Raw genomic sequence first — 21,101 nt, forward strand, 5'->3', positions numbered from 1 at the left:
TCATTAAATGTTCAGTGTATAGCAGGCATGATTCCAGGTACTAGGGATATAGCCGTGACCAAAATAACATCTCTGCCCTCATGCAATTCCCGTGGGGAAAACTGAAAATAAACAAGTAAATATGTAATGGAAGCTGTGGTGGTGATAAGATCTATAATAACACAAAGCAGAGGGAGAAACAGAGAGGGATGGAAAGAGGTGCTATTCAGACGTGCCTCTGGGAAGGTTACTTAAACAAAGACTTGAATTCAAGTGAAAGAGTGAGTCATGCAAATTTTTCTGCAATCTGATTTTTTAAATTGATTTTATTAAGTTAACTGGGATTTGGGGGGAGGGGGATGGGTATACGCGATAAAAGAGGCTCTGGTTAATTTTTTTCCAATGTGTATGCAATGATCCCAATATCTTTCCATCCTCCTTATTTTCAGGAGCTTTGTTAGAAAGTTGAGTCTATTTCTCAGTTCACTAAAATGTCCTAACATGTATTTTTCTCACAGTCTATTCTATATTAACTGCTATTTGGGGGCTCATGCTTTTGAAAAAATTCACCAATTCTTGCTGATGCTCCTTCTTCGACATTTCTAAATCAAAATCCTTCCCGTCTCAAAATGAAATTCCATCTTCCCAAAAAAGGCAACCTACGTCTTAACTATCTTTGTATCTGGAACACCTTCCACGGAGCACAGCCAAAATTGATTTTTATTACATTTGTGTTAAATGAAGAACGAATGAATTATAAAACTCAATTCGATGTTTTTGACTCCTGCTCAGGCCTTAGGGGCACCTCACTCTTCTCAACAGGTCACACGAGTGGCCGCAAGCCACTCCCCCACCCACAAGGCACACTTGCTCCTGTCCTTCAGTTTCAGAATAAACGTCACATTCACACTTCAGTCCTTTACCATAAACACGGCAGCTCGTTAAACCAACTGACGGAGACCAGAGTCCTCGCCAAGGCCAAGTCACTTCCATTAAACAGGATATCACTTGTATTTGAATTCTTTTATTTCATTTTCCTTGGGTACGAGTGGGAAATCTTAGTGGCCGGTCTTGAACATGGTCCAACTGTATGCCTTTCCGCTTCTGTGTTTACACCGTCTATGCATCCATATTATTCCCACCAAAACCAAGATGACCAGGGAGAGGGGGGCCAGCACCATCCCCCAGGAGAACGAGGCAGCTGTAGGAAGAACAGAGCCACATCATGCACGGAAGGAACATTCTCCCGCTGCCGAACGGGACCGTGCAGTGCAGGTTAACAGAGCAGACAGGAACTGGAGTTTGTTTTCTCTATTAATTGTACACTTTTCAGAAAACACATCCCTCATGTCAGATGATGGATATTTGAGAAGGGCACCTGCGGCATCAGGGAAACAAGCAAGGTAGGACAAAAATCCCCGGGAGAGAAAGAGCACGGCAGGGGGCGAGGCTGTTCTACCCCCGAACAGTGTGCAAGAAGGTGTTAGTTACCCGTTTAGGTCTCAACTAGCCAACCGGGACGTGCCCAACGTCCGGCATGCCCTCTTCCAACGAGCGTGCATGTCAGGAGGATTACATAAAGTGACACAGGACGAGACGACAAACTCTGAATAAAGGAGCTTTAGGTGTCAAGATGATTGCTTGGACCCAGTGACTTTATATTCTACTCCTTGGCATCTCAGTGTCACAAAAGTGCAGAATGAGTACAAATGAAGACGCAACAATCACACACCAGAACGTGAGTGTTCTTGGACTCGTTGATAACGAGGCCAGAGTTCACGTTTTAAAGCTTCTATTTCTCATCATCTGTCTGGGCCTCCGGGAATCAACCCAATCTCAGTCTATTTCCCCAGACGCTTCTTCTACCTTAAAATCCCCCAAGGTTTAGAAATGCATCAAACTTGGGGCACCTGGGTGGCTCAGTTGGTTAAGCAGCTGCCTTTGGCTCAGGGCATGATCCCAGGGTCTTGGGATTGAGTCCCGCATCGGGCTCCCTGCTCAGCAGGGAGCCTGCCTCTCCCTCTCCCTTGAACCCTTCCCCGGGCTCCCTGTCTCTCTCTCTCTCTCTCTCAAATGAATACATTAAAAAATCTTAAAAAAAAAAAAAAAAAAAAAGGAAGAAAGAAAAAAAAATGTATCGAGCTTTAATTTTCTGCGCAGCCATCCAGATGCACCTCTCAAAGCTGGTGACAGGCTTTCAGCTGTGCCCTCTGCCATGAATCACAGTCAACCCAGCAAAGGACGTGCAGGGAGATGGCTCATGTCATTGAAATGTTTGAAGGTTCCCAGCTTTGGGCCCGGACAAACCACAGGTTCCTTTGAGTCAAAATCTGAACTCTGGGAGTGGATTCTGGTTTTTCTGAGATGCTTCCTTTCCGAGTCTGCACAGCTACTGACTCTTTCATGGAAATGATCCCTTTCGTTGTACATAAATCCTAGCACAATGGTTCACAAACCTGAATGTGAGAGGAGCCTGTGTGTCATCTCTGGCCTTACCCTGGGAGAATCTGGGTAGACCTGGGGTGAGCCCAGAGCTCTGTGTTTTCAACTAGTGGCTCAAGTGGGTGATGCTGGCGGTGCTCAGACCACAACTGGAGAAAAGTGGTCTGTGTTGTCATGCTTGCCCCGAGGCTTAAACAAATCCTCAGTGTATCAATTACAAGTACGTCCGCAGCTGCCTTCCCAGCAAACACAGGGAATGTGGAGCAATTTGATTGCTACAGGCTGCCCAGAAGGCATAATGAGACTGCAGCTGGAGATCACTTTGGCTGGTGCCTCGGTTTCCTCTCTGGCTGTCAACAGTCTCTGCGTTACCTGCGTTTCCCTTCCCGCTTGGTACTTAACACTGGGAAGAAGTCAATGTGGTCAAACTGATAGCATGAGTTTCTCTTTTCTCCTTTTTAAAATGTCCTTAAATGGGCATGGGTTGATCTGATTAGTCAATCAAGGACTTTGCCTTAAAGCTGCCCTGAGCCCTGTGAATGTCCCAGTCCCCAGCTCTTGGAGAAGGGAGTTCCTCAATTTGGGGATAAAGAGTGTCTCACCATCCTTGAAGTGTCATGAAAAAAACAGCTGATCCTGCTGAGCCAAGGGCAGAACCACACAAAGACACAGGGGTTTTTTGTTTATATTTTTTCCAAAAGTCAACTTGCTGTTTAAATTTTTATTTGAACATAATCTCCCAAAGCTGGCCCCCACCCTACAAAAAATAAATAATAAAAAATGAGAGATCTGCTTTGGGGGCTCCACTAACAGGAAACAGGGGTCTTCCTACGTAATCACCTAGAGAGCTAGCAGCTTTGTCTAGCACCCACAGAACACTGACTGTGCTGGTTTCCCCTTTAATGGTCCCAAAACACATACCTTCTTTGACTGTGGCATGGAGCATCTGAAAACTCAGTGTGTTTCGGACAAAGCATTTAAAATCCGTGTTCAAATCCTCTCTTATGACTGGATCAAAAATCAGTGGCACTTCGATGTAGTTCTCATTGTTTTCTGAGTATTCCCTGAGTGAGAAAACACTTACTTAAACACGACGTATCAAATGCAAGCCCAGAGACATCCAAACATTCTCAATGGGAAGGACCCGCTGTGCTTAAATAGGTCTCAGGATTCATAAAGTCAGGAAAACTTGCCGTGATATTTGCTCCCTATTTGGGAGACTTTCTAAGCCTGTGCCTGAACGTGGGGGTGACACTGAAGATGTGGGCCCCTGTAACAGGACACTTGTCACAAGGAGCCAGTTTCGTTTGGATAATGGAAAAATTCATTTTTTTTTTTAAATGGCCATTGATGAACAGAGAGGCAGTGGTGGGAAAAGAATGTCTGCCTTGGGGAAACTTGACTGTAAGGCCAATAAATTATTTGCATACTGAGGAGGAGGGAGTTTCCAGGAATCCTGGCCTCCACCATGTTTCCGCCTCTCATCTCCCTTGCCAGCTGTCATTCTGGAAACAAGTTCAGAGTGGAGGACCGCAGACAAGGCCGGGCCAGGGAATGGCTCTAGCCAGCATTACTGCTATTTGTAATGTGATCATAATCTGAAGATGCTTCACTGCCATCCAGGAGCATGAATAAAAATGTCACTGATGTGGATCTGCTAGAACTATTTTTTTAATCCTTGAGGGAAAACTAGACCCCTTTAAGTGAGTGGATGGTATGAGTAAGCTGACATGGGACTTGTTAGTGATGCCAAGCTTTTCCCAACAAGGACTTTGCAGGCAGGCAGTTGTGCTAACCACATATAATTCTGATCCACTAAACTGCACCCAGAAACTTGCACAAAAAATCTGCAAGCGGAAGTTCAGGCTAATTCATAGTACTGGAACTGTAATCTTTAAAATACTCGATAACTTGCAACATTGAATGGTCTCCCTTGCTCAAACACAAATTGTTCACATTTGCAAGGTCTGATTACTCTACTTTCGGAGTGAGAAAACATTTTCCAGAGATGAATGCTTATAAGAACAGAATTCTTCCTTTCTTTTAATATTAACCTTCCTCAGTGCCCGTGGCTGGCCTCAGATACTGTGGCTATCTTTCACTCTTTTAAGGGTTTGCAAAAATGTCTGATACTCAGGTTGCAGGGAACAAAGTGGAAATGTATTAACTCCAAAGTATTTTTTTTTAACTGCAAAAATCAGGAAACAAATGTTTAATGAAACAGCTAGAAAATGCAACACCAATGCCAAGTAGTAGATTACCACTCAGCTCCTAAAGGAAATTTGATCCTCAAGAACAACTGGTAATACTTAGCAAAACTCAATTTTTAAAATTCTAAAAATCTGGGGTGCATAGTTGGCTCAGTTGGTTAAGTGTGTGACCTGATTTCAGCTGGGCTCATGATCTCAGGGTTGTGGGATGGAGCTTGGCTCTGCACTCAGCGTGGAGTCTGCTTGAGATTCTCTCTCTCTCCATCTCCCTCTGCCCCTCTCCCCATTTGTACACACTTTCTCTCTCTCTCTCTCTCTCTAAAATGAATAAATAAATCTTTAAAAAAAATAAAAAAATAATTCTAGAAATCCAAGAGTTTAGAATCAAAAAATTATTTTAACTATAGTGCGTGTGTCACATGAGTAGGTTTGGTATGACACGGTCTCTAAAAGGAAGAGTGAAGCCCTCAGAAGTCCCATAAGATGCTTCTCAGCAGACAAAGATCTTCACCCACTTACTGGCGCTGCCCCTGGGCCACACGGCCACCCTGGTAGGCGTTCTCAATTTTGGTGTTGTTGGCCATCCACCAGAGCATGGTGGTCGACTGTGTCCCAGATCCCAGAAACACCTTACATGGGATTGTCAGTCTTGACCCTGTGTACAGCAAGACACCACACATCAAATGTCAGAACCCAGCCAGGGAACAGGGGTCACACCAGTTCATGTGCCCACCAGCAAAACTTCCCCATTTTCTCAAACACCTCTCACCAGACAATTCTTTCCTTAGGAGGGAACCTAGTTCCCTCAAACGATTCAATTCAGATAGAACACTAGTATTTATCAAGTGTCTCCAGTTCCCTCAACTGGTCTTCTCAAGAGGTGAAAACCCCAGGGGGGCAAATGGCTTCCTCAAAGCCACTCAGCTCCTACAGGGCCTTCTATTCATAGATGCCTTCTCCACACTGTATTCTAGGTACCTCAAAAAGTCAGATTAACATTTGGATTCTTTCTCTCTGCCCATTGCTGGTCTCAGCCCTCATGTTCCCCCCAGGAACTCCCCTATCCCACATCCTGTTCATTTGGGATTAACTCTTTCAAAAGCCACTGTATTGGGGCACCCGGGTGGCTCAGTGGTTGAGCATATGCCTTTGGCTCAGGTCATGATCCTGGAGTCCTGGGATGGGGTCCCATATCAGGCTCCCCTTGCAGAGCCTGCTTCTCCCTCTGCCTGTGTCTCTGCCTCTCTCTGTGTCTCTCATGAATAAATAAATAAAATCTTTTTTAAAAAGTCACTGTATTTTATATGAATGGTGCCTTCTACAGTTGTTTGGTGTGATGGTACTGGGCCCTCCTCCTCACTCACTCTAAGTTATATATACATACATATAGATAGATAGATAGATAGATAGATAGATAGATAGATAGATAGATAGATTTTAATTGCCAAAGGGGAGGAAAGAAAAAAAAAAGAACAAATCCTTCCTGTTTGTTTCTTCCTCATGGGTGATAAGCCTCCCTGTGGTGTTTTAATGTACGTAGCTTCACTTCAGACTTGAAATGCTAGCTCTTCTCCCTCCTTCACCACCTCTTACAATCTTCAAGATTTCTTGGCCAAAAGTGATCCATTAAATCTGGCCCCATGTGATTTTGCCATGCACATGAGTCCATTCAAAACAATGGAGTAGAGAACCCAGCTGACTGGGATTCCAAGTGCTAGAACCCAGTCAGCACCGACCACTTCTCCACTTCCCCAGGTTTCCAGGTGGTTGTTCCAAGGGCTTAGGCAGCCATCAGGAGCTGCAACTCATAGGCCAGGCAGCAGTCCCAGGGTCTGCGCAAAAGTTCCCCTTTTCGGGGATCCCTGGGTGGCTCAGCGGTTTAGTGCCTGCCTTTGGCCCAGAGCACAATCCTGGAGTCCTGGGATCGAGTCCCGCATCAGGCTCCCAGCATGGAGCCTGCTTCTCCCTCTGCCTGTGTCTCTGCCTCTCTCTCTCTCTCTCATAAATAAATAAATAAATAAATAAATAAATAAATAAATAAAATCTTAAAAAAAAAAAAAAGCTCCCCTTCTCTATGGCCACTAACTAAAATTTAAAATATAAGCCCAACACCGAACAGAAGAGAGAGCTGGATAGGTGGATGGGAAGGAATGAGGGAGGGAGGGTAGGAGGGGTGGAGGGAAGGTGGAAGGATAAGGCCTACAAAACCATTATATGAAAACAAACACCAAAATGGTACAGGCTTCATGAACACATACAGGCTTCATGAACACATGGGCTTATCGGGACCCCAGCCTGACTTGCGTGTGGCCTCTGACCTTCAGTGAGCCACAGGGATGCCCTGAGCAGCTTTTCCTTCTGGGAAATGGGAGAAATGGGGCCTCCTGCAGGGTCGATGTTGGCACTAAGTGGCATCCTGTAAGACATAGTGACAGGCAACTGGGAAGAATGCGCTGGTAGGGACAAGCCAGGCCAAAGGCATAAAGGGGTGAAAAATGGAAAACCCTGTCAGTCACTCTCTTTATCCAACCTGACCAGCTGACCAGCTATCTTGGCAACAAGAACTGTCTCGTGGGGCCAGCAGTGGCAGAGTCGGCCTCACTTTACAGATGGACTCTTAAGGAAACGCTATGCATCAGCTGAGTTTTTGTAAAGTGAATTTTTAAAATACACTGCAGATGCTGGCTACACGAGAAGATCATGCTGCTAACCCTCTCATACAGTTGATGACTACCACCAGAACGTTCAGATTTTTACATTTCGATTTTTATAGGTAGGGCTTTCATGTAACAAAGGATACCTATTTCCACACAATGCCATGTCTAACATCTGACAGAAGGAAATGTTCCCTCGTATCTGTTATTTCTGCCTCTCATGCCGGGGTTCCAGGGTCCACCCAGGCATGCTGCACACCAAATGGGCAGGTGTAGTCAATGGGCACAAGGGGCTGGGACCCCCGGCTTTGGTGTCCCACAGGGTGGCAGTTCTTGTAGGCCTTACCCAGTGAAGCCAATATGGTCTGGTGGGGGGAGATAATCACAGGAATTGTCTCCTCTTCTTTTTCTGAGAAAGATATGAAGGAAGAGATCCAATGAGGAAAGCTTTTGTTTCAAGCTGAGATGCAAGTTCCATTGTTTAGCTAATTAACAAAGTTATCCTCCCCAGGCCGGCCAGCCATTGTAAGATTCGACCTTTGTCTGGCAAAGGAAACAGGCTCTCCACAAAATTGAGCATCTTTGGCCAATGCCTTTCCCAGAAGAGATATTACTGGAAGAGGCCACAGCTAAATACACATTCCACTAACAGATGTTCTTTGCTCTGTGAAAAATAATTAACCATTCCCTTCCCTGGCTTCCTGGATGAATTCTTAATAGTAATGTTCTCAATGCACAAGATAGGCTTTACCCCAACATCTATTTGCCCTAAAATCTCTTCTTCCTTTCCATTCCTGCTTCCCCAAGTCCGTGCCACCAAATACTGCAGAGTCACTTCAAAAACAAATAGAGACACAGGAATGTGGGAACCACCTGTTTATCCTGCTAATCCCACACTGAGTGATAAAGAGCATAACCCAGCATTGGCTACTGTGCCTTGTTAACTGAGGACATAACCCTTCGGGAGGCACAGAGGTAGACCTCTGAATAGGAACCCAGCTCCCCCAAGAGGCAGGCCTCCCAACAGCTTGAAGAAAGTAGGCACCTGAACTGGAGCAAAAAGCATGGCTAGGAGTGGGCCAAGGGCTGTCCATCTCCACACCTGCACGCTCCATCCTTACGTCTTCTCTGCAGAGCATTTTGAAATCCTAACCTGAGTAAGCATTAGGCAGCAGAGGAACAGTTGGCTTCTGGACCAAGACCACCAGGAGCCTCCCTACAATGGCCCTCACCCCCAACACTCGCAACCACATAGCTGCCACAGAGGCTGGGACAACAGAGAGGCAAGGAGACAGCCTAAGAGGCTAAATACCTCAGTGTTTCTCAAACCTGAGGGTGCAATCAGTATCACGGGGCACAGCAGGTAGGGGGGCGATTGCTGTGCTCCCCACACCGTACCCCTGTTTCTAACCCAGTAAGTCTCGGCTAGAGACAGATTTTGCAAGTCTACTGAGCACCCCGGTGCTAGGCCACCCTTGGAGGAGCCCTGAGAAACAGTGTGATCACAAGCCCCTGTAACATGTGGTTTGGTCACCCCCTGGCGGTCCTGTGCAGTATCACATGAACAGGATAATTCTGAGCTCCTTCAAAGCCACAGGAAGGCTCGGTGATTCTCCTGTGGGGGAACAAGGAGTTGCTACAAATGAATCCTCACAAGACTGTGTAATCTAGAGTTTTCCGTTCATGAGAGACACGATTTTCCCTGTGGTAAAATTGAATATCCGGATTTCTGAAAAAAAAAGTTAATCTTCTCCCTTCATAGACCAATTATTTAACCTTAACGTATTTCCAAAGCCCTCTGAAATGCCCTAAAGGACTCCAATTGTGTATTCAGTATATAAAATAAAGAAAAGCAGTGGACTCCCTAGGGCAGATTCCAGGACTCAAATACTTTGATGTTCCTTGCACTGAGCTTGATGTCCAGCTTGTAGGCGGTAAGAGCTAAATCATTTTAATTACTCATCAACACTGTTCACAACGTTATTTTCCAGTAGAACTCATGAGAGCACTCACTATTTGAAATTCTGGTTTCAAGGGCCACGTGCCTTAGGGAAATCCAAGAAAGGGGAATTTCCACTGAATATGCCAATGCATAGCCTTCTGACTGAAAAATCCAATAAAATCCTAGTGTCCTAGAATTATACACAAAGTCATGGCAACCATGTTCTGATGGCTGGCTCTGGAGGTGCAACCTTCCAAAGGGGGCTTTTCAGAGGGACCTTCAGAGTGAACCATTGTTTGGCCCCCTCTGCTGGTGTGTTTTAGCCACACGCGGAACTCTACCAACTACCCAGTGATGCACCTTTCATCATAAAAACTCCCCACTTTCTATCTTTCAGAGCTTCACAACATGTCTTATTAGCCTGCTGCTTTAAGAGAATTGATAAGTCTGTTTTCCTTTCATACCAAAGACATTCAAGGAATTCCATGTGAACCCTAATTTGTTCTTTGCATGTGTATTATTGACAGGGTGGAGAGGTAGGTACCTCAGCAGCAAGTACTCACTGTTGACACGTAGTTCAATATTCCTGGACACGTTGTACAGCATGCCTTCGTGGGTGAATGTCACGGCACAGCTGTAATAACCCGCATCCTCCACAGATACATTATGTATGAGTAAGCGAGAGGTTCCCTTCACATTTAGGAACTTCTCATTGTCTTGATCCAAAAGGACAGAATCCTTAAAGGAAAATATTTTTCAAAGTTATGCTATATACTAATTTATATCTCAAAAGCTATATAATAACATCTGTATTGTCAATGTTGACTATGTGAGCCAAGAATTGCCCTGGTATTTACTTGGCAAACATACTTTGGACATAATACTAACTGTATTTTTTTTAAGATTTTATTTATTTATTCATGAGAGACACAAAGAGAGAAGCAGAGACACAAGCAGAGAAAGAAACAGGCTCCATGCAGGGAGCCCAATGTGGGACTCGATCCCAGGATCGCAGGTTCACACCCTGAGCCAAAGGCAGAAACTCAACAGCTGAGCCACCCAGGCATCCCACTAATTGTATTTTTTAATAGAGGGAATTTAACATGTAAAATGAAATTGTAGGATTTGTTTAACCACAATGTTTACAGCACATCTGTGTGAGAACAACAGGGAAAAAAAGAAACTATCTCTTAGTTGATAAAGTAGGCCATTAACACCAGCAACATGGAGGGAAGAGTAGTAACATGTAGTCAGGATGACCTGAAAACTAACATTCAGAAGAAATGAAGAAATGATGTTGCAGTAATGACTTTAAAAATCATTTCAATTTTAGGAGCCAGTAAATGATGGAAAAAAAATTGTAAGAAAAAATAAGTGTGAGAAACCAGGGCACAGTTTCCATATGGACAAAAAATTCTGTGGGCTCTGCACTACAGAACCCTGAAGAGCAGGCCTCCAATAACAGAAAACATTGAATGGGACTCAGGAAAACATCCCACTGAGCACAAAGTGTTCTTTCAAAACCATGATGATCAAAAGCTTGTGACAGTCAAACATAACCTCGAGTCATCTCAAAATCTTGCTCTGAATAGGAGCCCACACATAACTAGAATAGTCTGTCAGCTAGTGGCTCATAAAGTATTATTTTACAATATATTTAATTTAAAAGAGAGAGTTGATTGTTCCTAATATGAGTTCCCAAACATGAAAAAAGCCAAATGTGGTTCAGCACCCCAGTTCTCCCAAGGCCCCAAGGCCCCAAGGCTCCCCCACATGGCAGTCGTATGTGCAACCTGGCCTCCTGTGCTGGAGTTCTGGCTTCACCATCTACCAAATGTGTGACCTTGGGCAAGTGCCTTACATTTCTGTCTCTCCATTTTCTAATCTGTAAAATGGAGATATTAACAATCCCTATTTTGTTAGATTATTTGCCAGGGAATCTAGAACAGAATTATACATAGTACATGATCAGTTATGATTAACTGGTTATGATTAACCTTAAGGTTAATAACCTTAAGGTTATGATTAACCTTAATACGGTGTATATATAGCTCATAGCCATATCAGTCAACTGGCTGACCTTTTCTTGATTAAAGAATTAATTTCTATCAAATTTTAGACAAATAGCTGTACTTTTCAGTATCAATCTATGGTCTGTCTATATCAGGAGTCAGTAAATTTTTCCTATAAAGCACCAGACAATAAGTACTTCGGGCCTACAGCCCATATGGCCTCTGTCCTCCGGTAAGTTTGAAGAGCTACTCAACTCAGCCCTTGCAGTATGAGACCACAGAAACAGCGTGGCCACATCCCAGTAAAACTATATTTATGGACACAGAAATTTGAATTTTATATCTTTTTCACATATCATTAAATCCCAGTCTTTTTTAAAGATTTATTTATTTTAGAGAGAGGGAGAGAGACAGAACACGTGCATACTCAGGGACAGGGGCAGAGGGAGATAACTTTGAGGCAGACTAGCCCCATGTGGGCTTAACCCTGAGATCATGACTTGGGCCAAAACCAAGAGTCAGACACTCAACCAACTGAGCCACCCTGATGCCCCTCTTTCAATTTTTTTTAATCATTTAAAAAAGCGAAAACTATCCTGAGCTGTCAGGCAGGTGGCAGGTCAATTTGGCCACTGGTTATAGCTAAAGTTTGCCCATACCTGGTCTACACAAATGATGTACAATAGTATTTATTCAACCAGATAAGAAAACAAACTGTTTATATTTTCTCCTTTAACCCAAAAACTCATTATCATGTGCTTTAAAAAAGCTTCATTAATATGTGTACACAGTTGTTAATGAAACCAATAGTCTTCTCTACATTTCTACAAATGACAGCGTAAAAACCTATTTTCTTCAGCTGTCACTTACTCTGCATTCATTTTGCATTCTGGCTTCTCAGAATTCTACTCTGAAGACCCTTACTCAAGCCACACAAAGATGAACAGAACACATTAATCACGCCCCCTTTTAAAATAACTAGTTGGAAAAAATATATAAAAAAAATAAAAAATAAAAATAAAATAAAATAACTAGTTGGAAAAAAAAACCCAAAAGTATAAAAGTGAATGTGTTGTCTTGAGAATAGGTATTTTATATCTTTCCTGTGGTTAGTAAGACACATTTTAATCAAAGTGTCAATTTTTAAAGATGTACCTTATACCACTGAATCTTCATGTCCATTTTGTTATGGGTAAATTCACTCAGATCAGGACAAACTAAGAACCCAGAGGTTGACAAGGTTAAAATTTGCGGGTACGATATGAAAGGCAGGGAAGCTTCTGTCTTCTCGAAAACCCTGAGCTCCACGGACATTTCATCACAGTAAGAGGCATTTCTGAAGTCAAGGGGAAAAAGCATAATAAGTGAAAGGCAAAATAACGGTAAAGCTAAATGAAATTGAGACTAATTTCCCAAATCCCATTAAATTCTGTGTTCTGCATTTTCTTGATTAGCATTGCAACGCTTCTCTTCCTGAACTTTTTGAGTCCTTAAGAGACAAAAAAGGTATCACATTATTACTACTCTAAAGAAATGATGACACGGTCTGCATTTTTCCCCAAGGACTCCCTGCAAGCCTGATTTCAATGCCATCAAGGGCCACTAAGAGATCCCCAAGCACCCTTCAAATGGGCCTGAACACTTCCAGGTTCTAGGAAGTCCCTGAGCCCAGCTCCAACATGCTTCAACTTCCTGGCACAGGATACCATATCCGAAAGGAGAGGTTGTTTCCTAAGAGCCACTGTTTATGTGGGAAGAAAATTCCCTTTACTTCTCTTGAGAATCATCTATCAACTGAAGTCAAATTTCAGAAAACCGTCAAGAACTTTGTGGAAGATATCTAAAGTATTGTTGCAATACTGCACGGGGGAAATGAACTTGGCAAGTTTGTTTTTAATTTGGGGGTTTTTTTTTGGCTGGCCTAAGTCTAATCTCAATATTATAACTGCAGCAAGACCTTAGAACTGGGGAAAGGGCAGAGGCAAACATGGATAGAAACGTGGCGAAAAATAGAGAAAAACATAAAAATGTAGTGATCTCAGCTAAGTTCCTGGCTACATAAGAAACAGGACATCAACAGAGACCATGAGAGTGTGCTGTATAAGGAGGGGAGTGAAGGGAAGGGAACCTGCACAGCAAAAGGTAGAAGTCTATATCTAAGGAAGGAACAAAATATGAAAAATGGATATGACAAAAGAAAGTGATAAAAGCTTGCCCTTGAAATTAAAAAGAATTAATTCAAAGATAAAATCCAATATCTATATTATATTTCTTGTCTGGTTAAAAAAAGGAAAAGGATGAACGTTTTATGCACAAAGAAATGCAGAAAATTAACCATCACCTTGAAAAATACATAATCTCACTGTAAGTCAAAGAGCTGCACATGAGGACTGTCTAAAGGACAGTACACACTTGAAAATCATCATCCCAGCTGCTGAAAGAAGTGCATGCCGGGTCCTGTGTTGGATGCTCTACATGGGTTATTTTATTCATTCTCCAATCCTATGCAGTAGGAATCATCATTTTTCGATGAGGAAAATTAGGCATACAGAAATTAAGTCATTTCCTAAGGCTGTAGAGCTACTAAGAGGTCAAACCAAGGTTAGAAGGCCAGTAAAGCTCCGGGAAAACCCGTAAATTAGGGCAATATCTCCGGAAACCAAACTGACTACGCATATCGAGAGTTACAAACCTATTCACGTTTTCGATCTGGTAATTCCCCATAGGCAAGACAGTCCATGAAAATAACTCAAAAGAATGATGAAGGGGGAATAATTTAATCACCACTCACATTCTCCAAATGGTGTGGCATCCCCACAGCAAAGGGATGGTGGTCATTAGTGCTGTTCACCAAGTATGTCCAGTTTCCCTATCCTGAGCATACAATTGAATTACACATCTTAGCCCCACTGTGGGTGGGTGCAATTATATGACTCTTTCTAGTCAATGAGATGTATGTGTGTCACTTCCACACCAAAGTTTTAAAAGCCATCCAAGATACTCTAGAGCAAGTCTCCTTCCAGTATGGCACCAACAACATTTGAGATAATGGCTGCTCCTTCAGTTTTGGACCCTGATTGGCCGCCAACACATCATGGGCTTGTAGTCTTGCTGCATGTGTGATAAATAAGCCTTTGTGGTTTTAAGTCACTGAGATTTGGGAGCTGTTTGATTTAGTAGCATAACTTGCCCACCCTGGTTGACAGAAAGACTAAGTGGTTTCTAGATCAAAAGATTATACAAAAATCACAAGAACAGGGCTGTTTCCTGGCCTATGACTGTAAATGACAAAGAGTATTATGGCAACGGCTTGGCATGTCTCACTCCACTGTAACTCCAATCTTAGACCTGGAATAGAGTTCTAGAGATCAGCCAAGTAGACTCTGTCACATGCTAAGAAACTTTGACCCACACTGGGATTTCTGCTGCCCTCTCAATCTCAGATTTCTTTATTTCTATAAGAATAGAAAATAAATGGATGCCTGGGTGGCTCAGTCAGTTGAGTCTAACTCTTAATTTCAGCTCAGGTCATGATCTCAGGGTCATGAGATGGAGCCCTTCCTTGGGCTTCGTGCTCAGCAGCAAGTATGCTCAAGATTCTTTCTCTCCTTCTGCCCCTCCCCTCTGAAATAAATAAATCTTTTTTAAAAAAGAAAATAAGGGTATTAGGTACAATTTTTTTTATTTTTATTTTTTTAAGATTATTTATTTGAGAGAGCAAGAGAGAATGAACAGAAAGGGGCAGGAGAGAGAATCTCAAGCAGACTCCACATTGAGCATGGAGTCCAACACGGGCTCAATCTCACAACCCTGAGATCACAACCTGAGCAGAAATCCAGAGTAGAACACTTAGCCAACTGTGCCACCCAGGGGCACCTGTATAGTTATTTAAATCGAATATAAAAACAAACTTTAAATGAACAGGACTCAGCTCATATCTCCCTGATTTTTGCATATTATCACTTCAGTACTCAATACGTCTTGCCTTTGGGAAAGAAAAGGCATTCCTCTGTATATATGCACCATCTTCTATGGTGCTCCCCATAACTAGATGCTTCACATGCTGCGATTTCACAAGACTCTCCCAACAAATCCCTCTACAGAGGAGAAAGCTAAAACCCATAAATACCAAATCACAAGACAAAGGTTCTACCAGCTAGAAAATGAGAGGGCTAGGATTCATGCCCACACAATTCTAATTCCCAATTCCATTCTTTTTCTACCACACTATTAAGTTTCCTGGTAGCACTCTGCAGGAAAACACATTGGCATTTTCTACACTAGAAAGAAAGAAAAACTGTCCATTTATAGCTATTGTAAAATCAGACATCCACATTTCCCTGATACAGAAATAAGAGACTTGTCTATTTCCCAGGCAGGGTTCACTGACAATCAGAGTTCACTGATTGAACACACATACACACACACACACACACACACACACACACACACCATCTGGGACTGGGGCTGATGTTGTTTGAAATTCTCCCATTCTCCAGTAATTCCTTTGTGCTATAAATGTGCTTTCTTTGATTCTCTTCCTAAGTGAAAATAATCACAGGTACAGTGTCTCCTAAGTCAAACAGATGGAGAGAGATCCTAAAGCTGGCTGATAGAAGGAGTGGGAAGGACACAGGGGAGAAGACTGTTCCCAACCAATCTGCCCTGGTCCTTTCAGGAGAACTTAGCAAGGAAATGTTTAAGAGCACCAAAACTAACCACCCTTACAACTTTCTTCTGCATGAAGCAGCAAGCTTTTCCAAGACCATTCAATGAGGAATGGTCTTTTCAATCAAAGGTGTCAGGAAAAGTGGATAACCACTTGCAAGAGAATGAAGTTGGGACCATTACCCTCTATATGTATATACCCATATATATACATATATATGTATATACCCATATATATACATATATATGTATATATATTAACTTTAACTCAAAATGGATTAAAGACCTAAACATAAAAGCTAAAACTCGAAAGACTATTAGATGAAAACATGAGGCAAAATATCTAATGATATATTAGATATAGCAATGATTCTTTGGATAGGACATCAAAGCATAGGCCACCAAAGAAAAAATAAATAAGTGAACTTTATCAAAATTAAAAACCTTTGCACATCAAAGGACATTATCAAAAGAGTAAAATGGCAACCTGTGGCATGGGAGAAAATAGTTGTAAATCATATCTGGAAAGCAATCAGTACCCAGAATATATAAAGAATTCCTACAATTCAGAAATAACTCGATTAAAGAATGGTTAAAGAAGTCACACACACACACACACACACACACACTGGAATATGACTCAGCCATAAAAAAGAGTGAGATCTTTTGCAATGACATGAATGGATAAATCTAGAGGGTATCATACTAAGTGAAAAGAGTCAGTTAGAGAAAAACAAAAACCATATGATTTCACTCACAGTTGGAATTTAAGAAACAAAACAGATGAACAAACAAAGAAAAAAAGACACAAAGAAACAAAAAGATTCTTAAACACAGAGAACAAACTGGTTGCCAGAGGGGAGGTGGGAGAAATAGAGGAAAGGGGTTAAGACTGTACTCAGGGGGGATCCCTGGGTGGCTCAGCGGTTTCGTGCCTGCCTTTGGCCCAGGGCACGATCCTGGAGTCCCGGGATCGAGTCCCACATCGGGCTCCCGGCATGGAGCCTGCTTCTCCCTCTGCCTGTGTCTCTGCCCCCCCCCCTCTCTGTCTATCATAAATAAATAAAAATAAATCTTAAAAAAAAGAAAGAAAAGGTGCTCAGTTTAAAAAAAAAAGACTGTACTCAGGGATGAGAACTGAGATGTGTATAGAACTATCGAATCATTATACTATGTACCTGAAACTAATGTAACACTGCATGTTAATAATACTACAATTTTTAAAAGAAATTAAAAAGAATAAGACAAAAAAATAAAAATTAAAAATAGACAAAGGACTTGAATAGACATTTAGCCACAAAAAGGCATGGAAAGATGTTCAGCATAACTAATCATTAGGGAAATGCAAATCAAAACCATAATAATATATCACTTCATGCTCATTAGAATGGCTATTATCCCTCTCCATGAAAAACCCAGAAAATAGTAAGTGTTGGTGAAGATACGGAGAAACTGGAACCCACGTACATTGCTGATGAGGATGTAAAATGGAACAGCCACTGTGCCAAACGTTATGATGGTTCCTCAAAAAATTGAACATAGAATTACCTTATGATCCACCAATCTCTCCTGGGTTTATACCAAAAAGAATTAAGAGCAGAGACTCAGATAGATCCTTGTACACCTATGTTCAAAGCAGCATTACTCACAACAGCCAAAAGGCAGTAGATTGTCCATTGACAAATAAATGGATAACCAAAATGCGGTCTGTTTATGCAATGGAATATTATTCAGTCTTAAAAAGGAAAGAAACGCTTTCTTTAAGATTTTATTTATTCATGAGAGACACAGAGAGAGGCAAAGACACAGGCAGAAGGAGAAGCAGCCTCCCTGTGGGGAGCCCAATGCAGGGCTCAATCCCAGGACCTTAGGATCATGACCCGAGCCGAAGGCAGGTGCTCAGTCAACCACTGAGCCACCCAGGCACCCCAAGGAAGGAAATTCTGATACACACCACAATATGCATGACCCTTAAAGACACTGTGCTCAGCCAGTCCCAAAAGGACAAATACTGTCTGACTCCACTCCAATGAGGTATTTAGAGCAGTCAAATTTGCAGAGACAGAAAGCAGATGGGAGCTGCCAGGACCTGGCAGGAGGCGGGGATGAGGGGTTTGTGGTTTAATGGGCACAGAGCTTGTGGTGTGAGAGGATGAAGAGTTCTGGAGATGGACGGTGATAACAGTTGCACAGCAACGTGAATGGCTTAATGCACTAAATTGCACATTTTCAGAAAAAGGAATAAAATGGTATCTTATATTATGCATATGTTACCACAATTTTTTTTTTCAAAAAAAGCAACAGGACAAAGAGGAAGGGGGTCCCACCCCACATCAGGAGCTGTGGGTTCGCGTCTCCACACCCACTGCCTAGGAGCCCTTGTAAGTGAGCTTGGCCCCCTCACACGCACAATAAGCGGTTGGATGAACTCATTCCTACAGTCTCATTCAGTTGTTCTACATTGATATCTTCTGTCCACGTGGACACAGACATGAACAAAATGCATCGAGTCCCTGTCATCCTGGAGTTGACATTCTAATGGTTTAGACAAATGTTAACTAGGTAAACACACGGTGTGTCAGGTGAACCAAAATACCAGCAGGGTAAAGAGAGAGCGTGTCAGGAGTCCTGTTTCAGGTAAGGTGGCCAGGGAAGTCCTCTCCAAAGAGGTGACATTTGAGCAAAGGCTTAAATGAAGAGAGAGAGCCACAGAGGCATCTGGGGAAGGCTCTCCGGTAGGACGTATTCAGGTAAGGTGAAGAGCACAAAAGGTAGATCCTCACCTCTACACTGGATTTTGAAATCCAGGGCATCACTGAAGAACTGTGCAGAAGCCCCTTCTGGAAGGAGATCCTCTCCCTACCCTAGTCCCCGGGGTGACGGGGGCTTACCTGGCAGTGCAGATGTAGGTGCCAGAGTCCTCCTGCAAGGCTGGCAAGATCCAGAGAGCACCATCCTGGACCCACATTCTTGTCTCTTCTTTCTTTGGGACCATTCTAGCAGAATCATTTTTACGCCACGCCAGGCTGGTGTGGGGGCTGACGGATGTCCACAACCAGGGCTGAACCTGGGGGCACCTCAGGACCACAGGCTCCCCTTCCACCCTGAAGTCAGTTTTGAAATACTTGCCACGAAACTGGCAGTTTTCTGCAGCCACTAAAGGACAAGGAGACCACAGTCAAGGCTTTCAGGCCTAAACCTCTTCGATGGGCGCATCTGAAGAAGCCGCGTGCCCCTAACAAGTGGCCTATACCCTGGGGACCCCATTAACCCCCTCCTGTTATCATGATTTCAAAACTCTCAAAAACAATTTTAGGGCTTCTATCAATTCCAATTTAAATTTTGTGGGAAAAGTTAAATCCGGTTCACGTGGTGACAAAAAAAAAAATGATTTAAAAGTTTGGTTGTATTTTTTTACTTGTTGACTCATTAACATTAAAAGTAGATCTTGGGCAGCCCAGGTGGCTCAAGAGTTTAGCGCCGCCTTCAGCCCAGGGCGTGATCCTGGAGACCCGGGTTCGAGTCCCACGTCGGGCTCCCTGCGTGGAGCCTGCTTCTCCCTCTGCCTGTGTCTCTGCCTCTCTCTGTGTCTCTCATGAATAAATAAATAAAATCTTTTTTAAAAAATAAATAAATAAATAAAAGTAGATCTTGACTGAGTTCAAATAGAAAAAGAACTTAGTTGTGACAGGACAGACATGTGGTTAAAATCCAGAAGCACCGCTTCCTTGGCCCACTCTTGGGCAGGAATGATTGATGCCCAGAACAAGCACCGTGCAACGGAGGAGATGGGCAGGAGGAAGGCTCTGTCCCACCTCATTTTTCAAAAACAGCAAACTTCACGGATAAATGACTGCTCTCCCCAGCGACACTAAGAGGGCAGGCAAGCCCTCTTCAGCTGAAGGACTCAGTTCTTACCTGTGTGTTCCTCAGGCTGAATGGTGAAGGCTGAAACACCCATTACCAACATGTACAAGATAAACATTGTTTCTGGCAACTTCCGGAGGACATGGGAGATGGAGATCTCAGATCCAGCACTCTGTAGCCTATAGGAGGAGACAGAGGGGTCAGCAGGAGCCACACACACCCAGAGAGTGAACTCCTTGAAGATGGTCCAGCAGCAGGTTCTGGAGGCTTCTCCTGGTGTTAGAAACCTATTTGCCCAGATTTTTTTGACAAGAAAATGCAGAAGATTTGGAGTTTCTCCAAGAATAGCTATATTCACTGAGCACACCTAATACCAAATCCCCAGAGCACTTACAAGGTGTCTTGGAATAGATTTTCCATATCCTCAGTGTCTCTCTCTCCCGAAGTGTATCTTAATGTTCCCTGCCCCACAGGAGAATGGCTCAGCCACGGCCACTGCTCAGGTTCTGTCCTCCTTCAGGTCTTTACTCAAGCATCACTGTGGTGAGGTCTTCCCCTGACCTTCCTGTGTAAAACTACACCACCCCTCTGCCTCCATGCTCCACATTTTCCTTTCCTGCTGTATTGCTCTCTGTGGCATACATCATCCACGGTGTCTCCTCCCTCTGGAATGTCAGCTCATGGGCTCAAAGATTCTACTTTATTTTATTTACAAGCTATAGCCCTAACTTCTATTTGTTGAATGAAGGAGTGAATTAATCACTAGAAGTCAAAAGGTCCTCATATTTTACTGTTGGTGAACTTTTCCTATTGTCTTTATGGATCAGCTCTTACGTTACACACCATTCCGACATACACGGATGGGTTATATATACCACCAACTACCTGGTCTACAGTATCCTGGGGGAAAAGTGAAATAAGGTCCAAATAGTGAATAACTTACACAAGCTCATGAAACACTCCTCCCCATGTGCCTCCCCGAGACCGGAGCACCAGGCACTTCTGTACCTCCCTGCAATTCTCACACTGTATCGTTATTACCTGTTGTGTAGCTCACCATTGCCACAACGGTGCTGCCAACAATCCACCTCAAAACTGAAATGCGTAAAACAATCGCCAGGCAATCACACCAATGGTGTAAAATGATTCTGGCTCACAAGTCTGTGGATCAGATGGGGTTGGCTAACCTAGATCGTCCTGGGTTAGGCTTGGCTCCACCCTTTGGGTGGGATCTAAGTCAGTTCCATGTGTCCCTCATCCTTCTTGGACCGACGACTTCCTAGGAGATGATCTTCTCCTGTGATGGCAAAAACACAAGCAATGTGGA

At 43.1% G+C, this 21,101-nt stretch overlaps 1 protein-coding gene across 2 annotated transcripts in view; it reads right to left on the minus strand.

Annotated features, from left to right (window-relative positions):
• Positions 1–287: 287 nt before the first annotated feature.
• IL1R2 (interleukin 1 receptor type 2) overlaps positions 288–21,101 on the minus strand; it is a 36,424-nt gene continuing 15,610 nt past the window's right edge. For both annotated transcript variants that reach the window (XM_025992396.2, XM_072743103.1), the window contains 8 exons: positions 19,826–19,953; positions 18,799–19,063; positions 12,395–12,575; positions 9,791–9,965; positions 7,632–7,694; positions 5,151–5,286; positions 3,343–3,485; positions 288–1,180 (listed from right to left, as the gene is read on the minus strand). In XM_025992396.2, the coding sequence (XP_025848181.2) occupies positions 1,038–1,180; positions 3,343–3,485; positions 5,151–5,286; positions 7,632–7,694; positions 9,791–9,965; positions 12,395–12,575; positions 18,799–19,063; positions 19,826–19,953 (1,234 nt within the window). In that variant the 3' untranslated portion in view covers positions 288–1,037. The remainder of the gene's footprint in view (positions 1,181–3,342; positions 3,486–5,150; positions 5,287–7,631; positions 7,695–9,790; positions 9,966–12,394; positions 12,576–18,798; positions 19,064–19,825; positions 19,954–21,101) is intronic.

Source organism: Vulpes vulpes, chromosome 16 (genome assembly GCF_048418805.1).
Source record: "Vulpes vulpes isolate BD-2025 chromosome 16, VulVul3, whole genome shotgun sequence".
NCBI classification, from domain to species: domain Eukaryota; kingdom Metazoa; phylum Chordata; class Mammalia; order Carnivora; family Canidae; genus Vulpes; species Vulpes vulpes.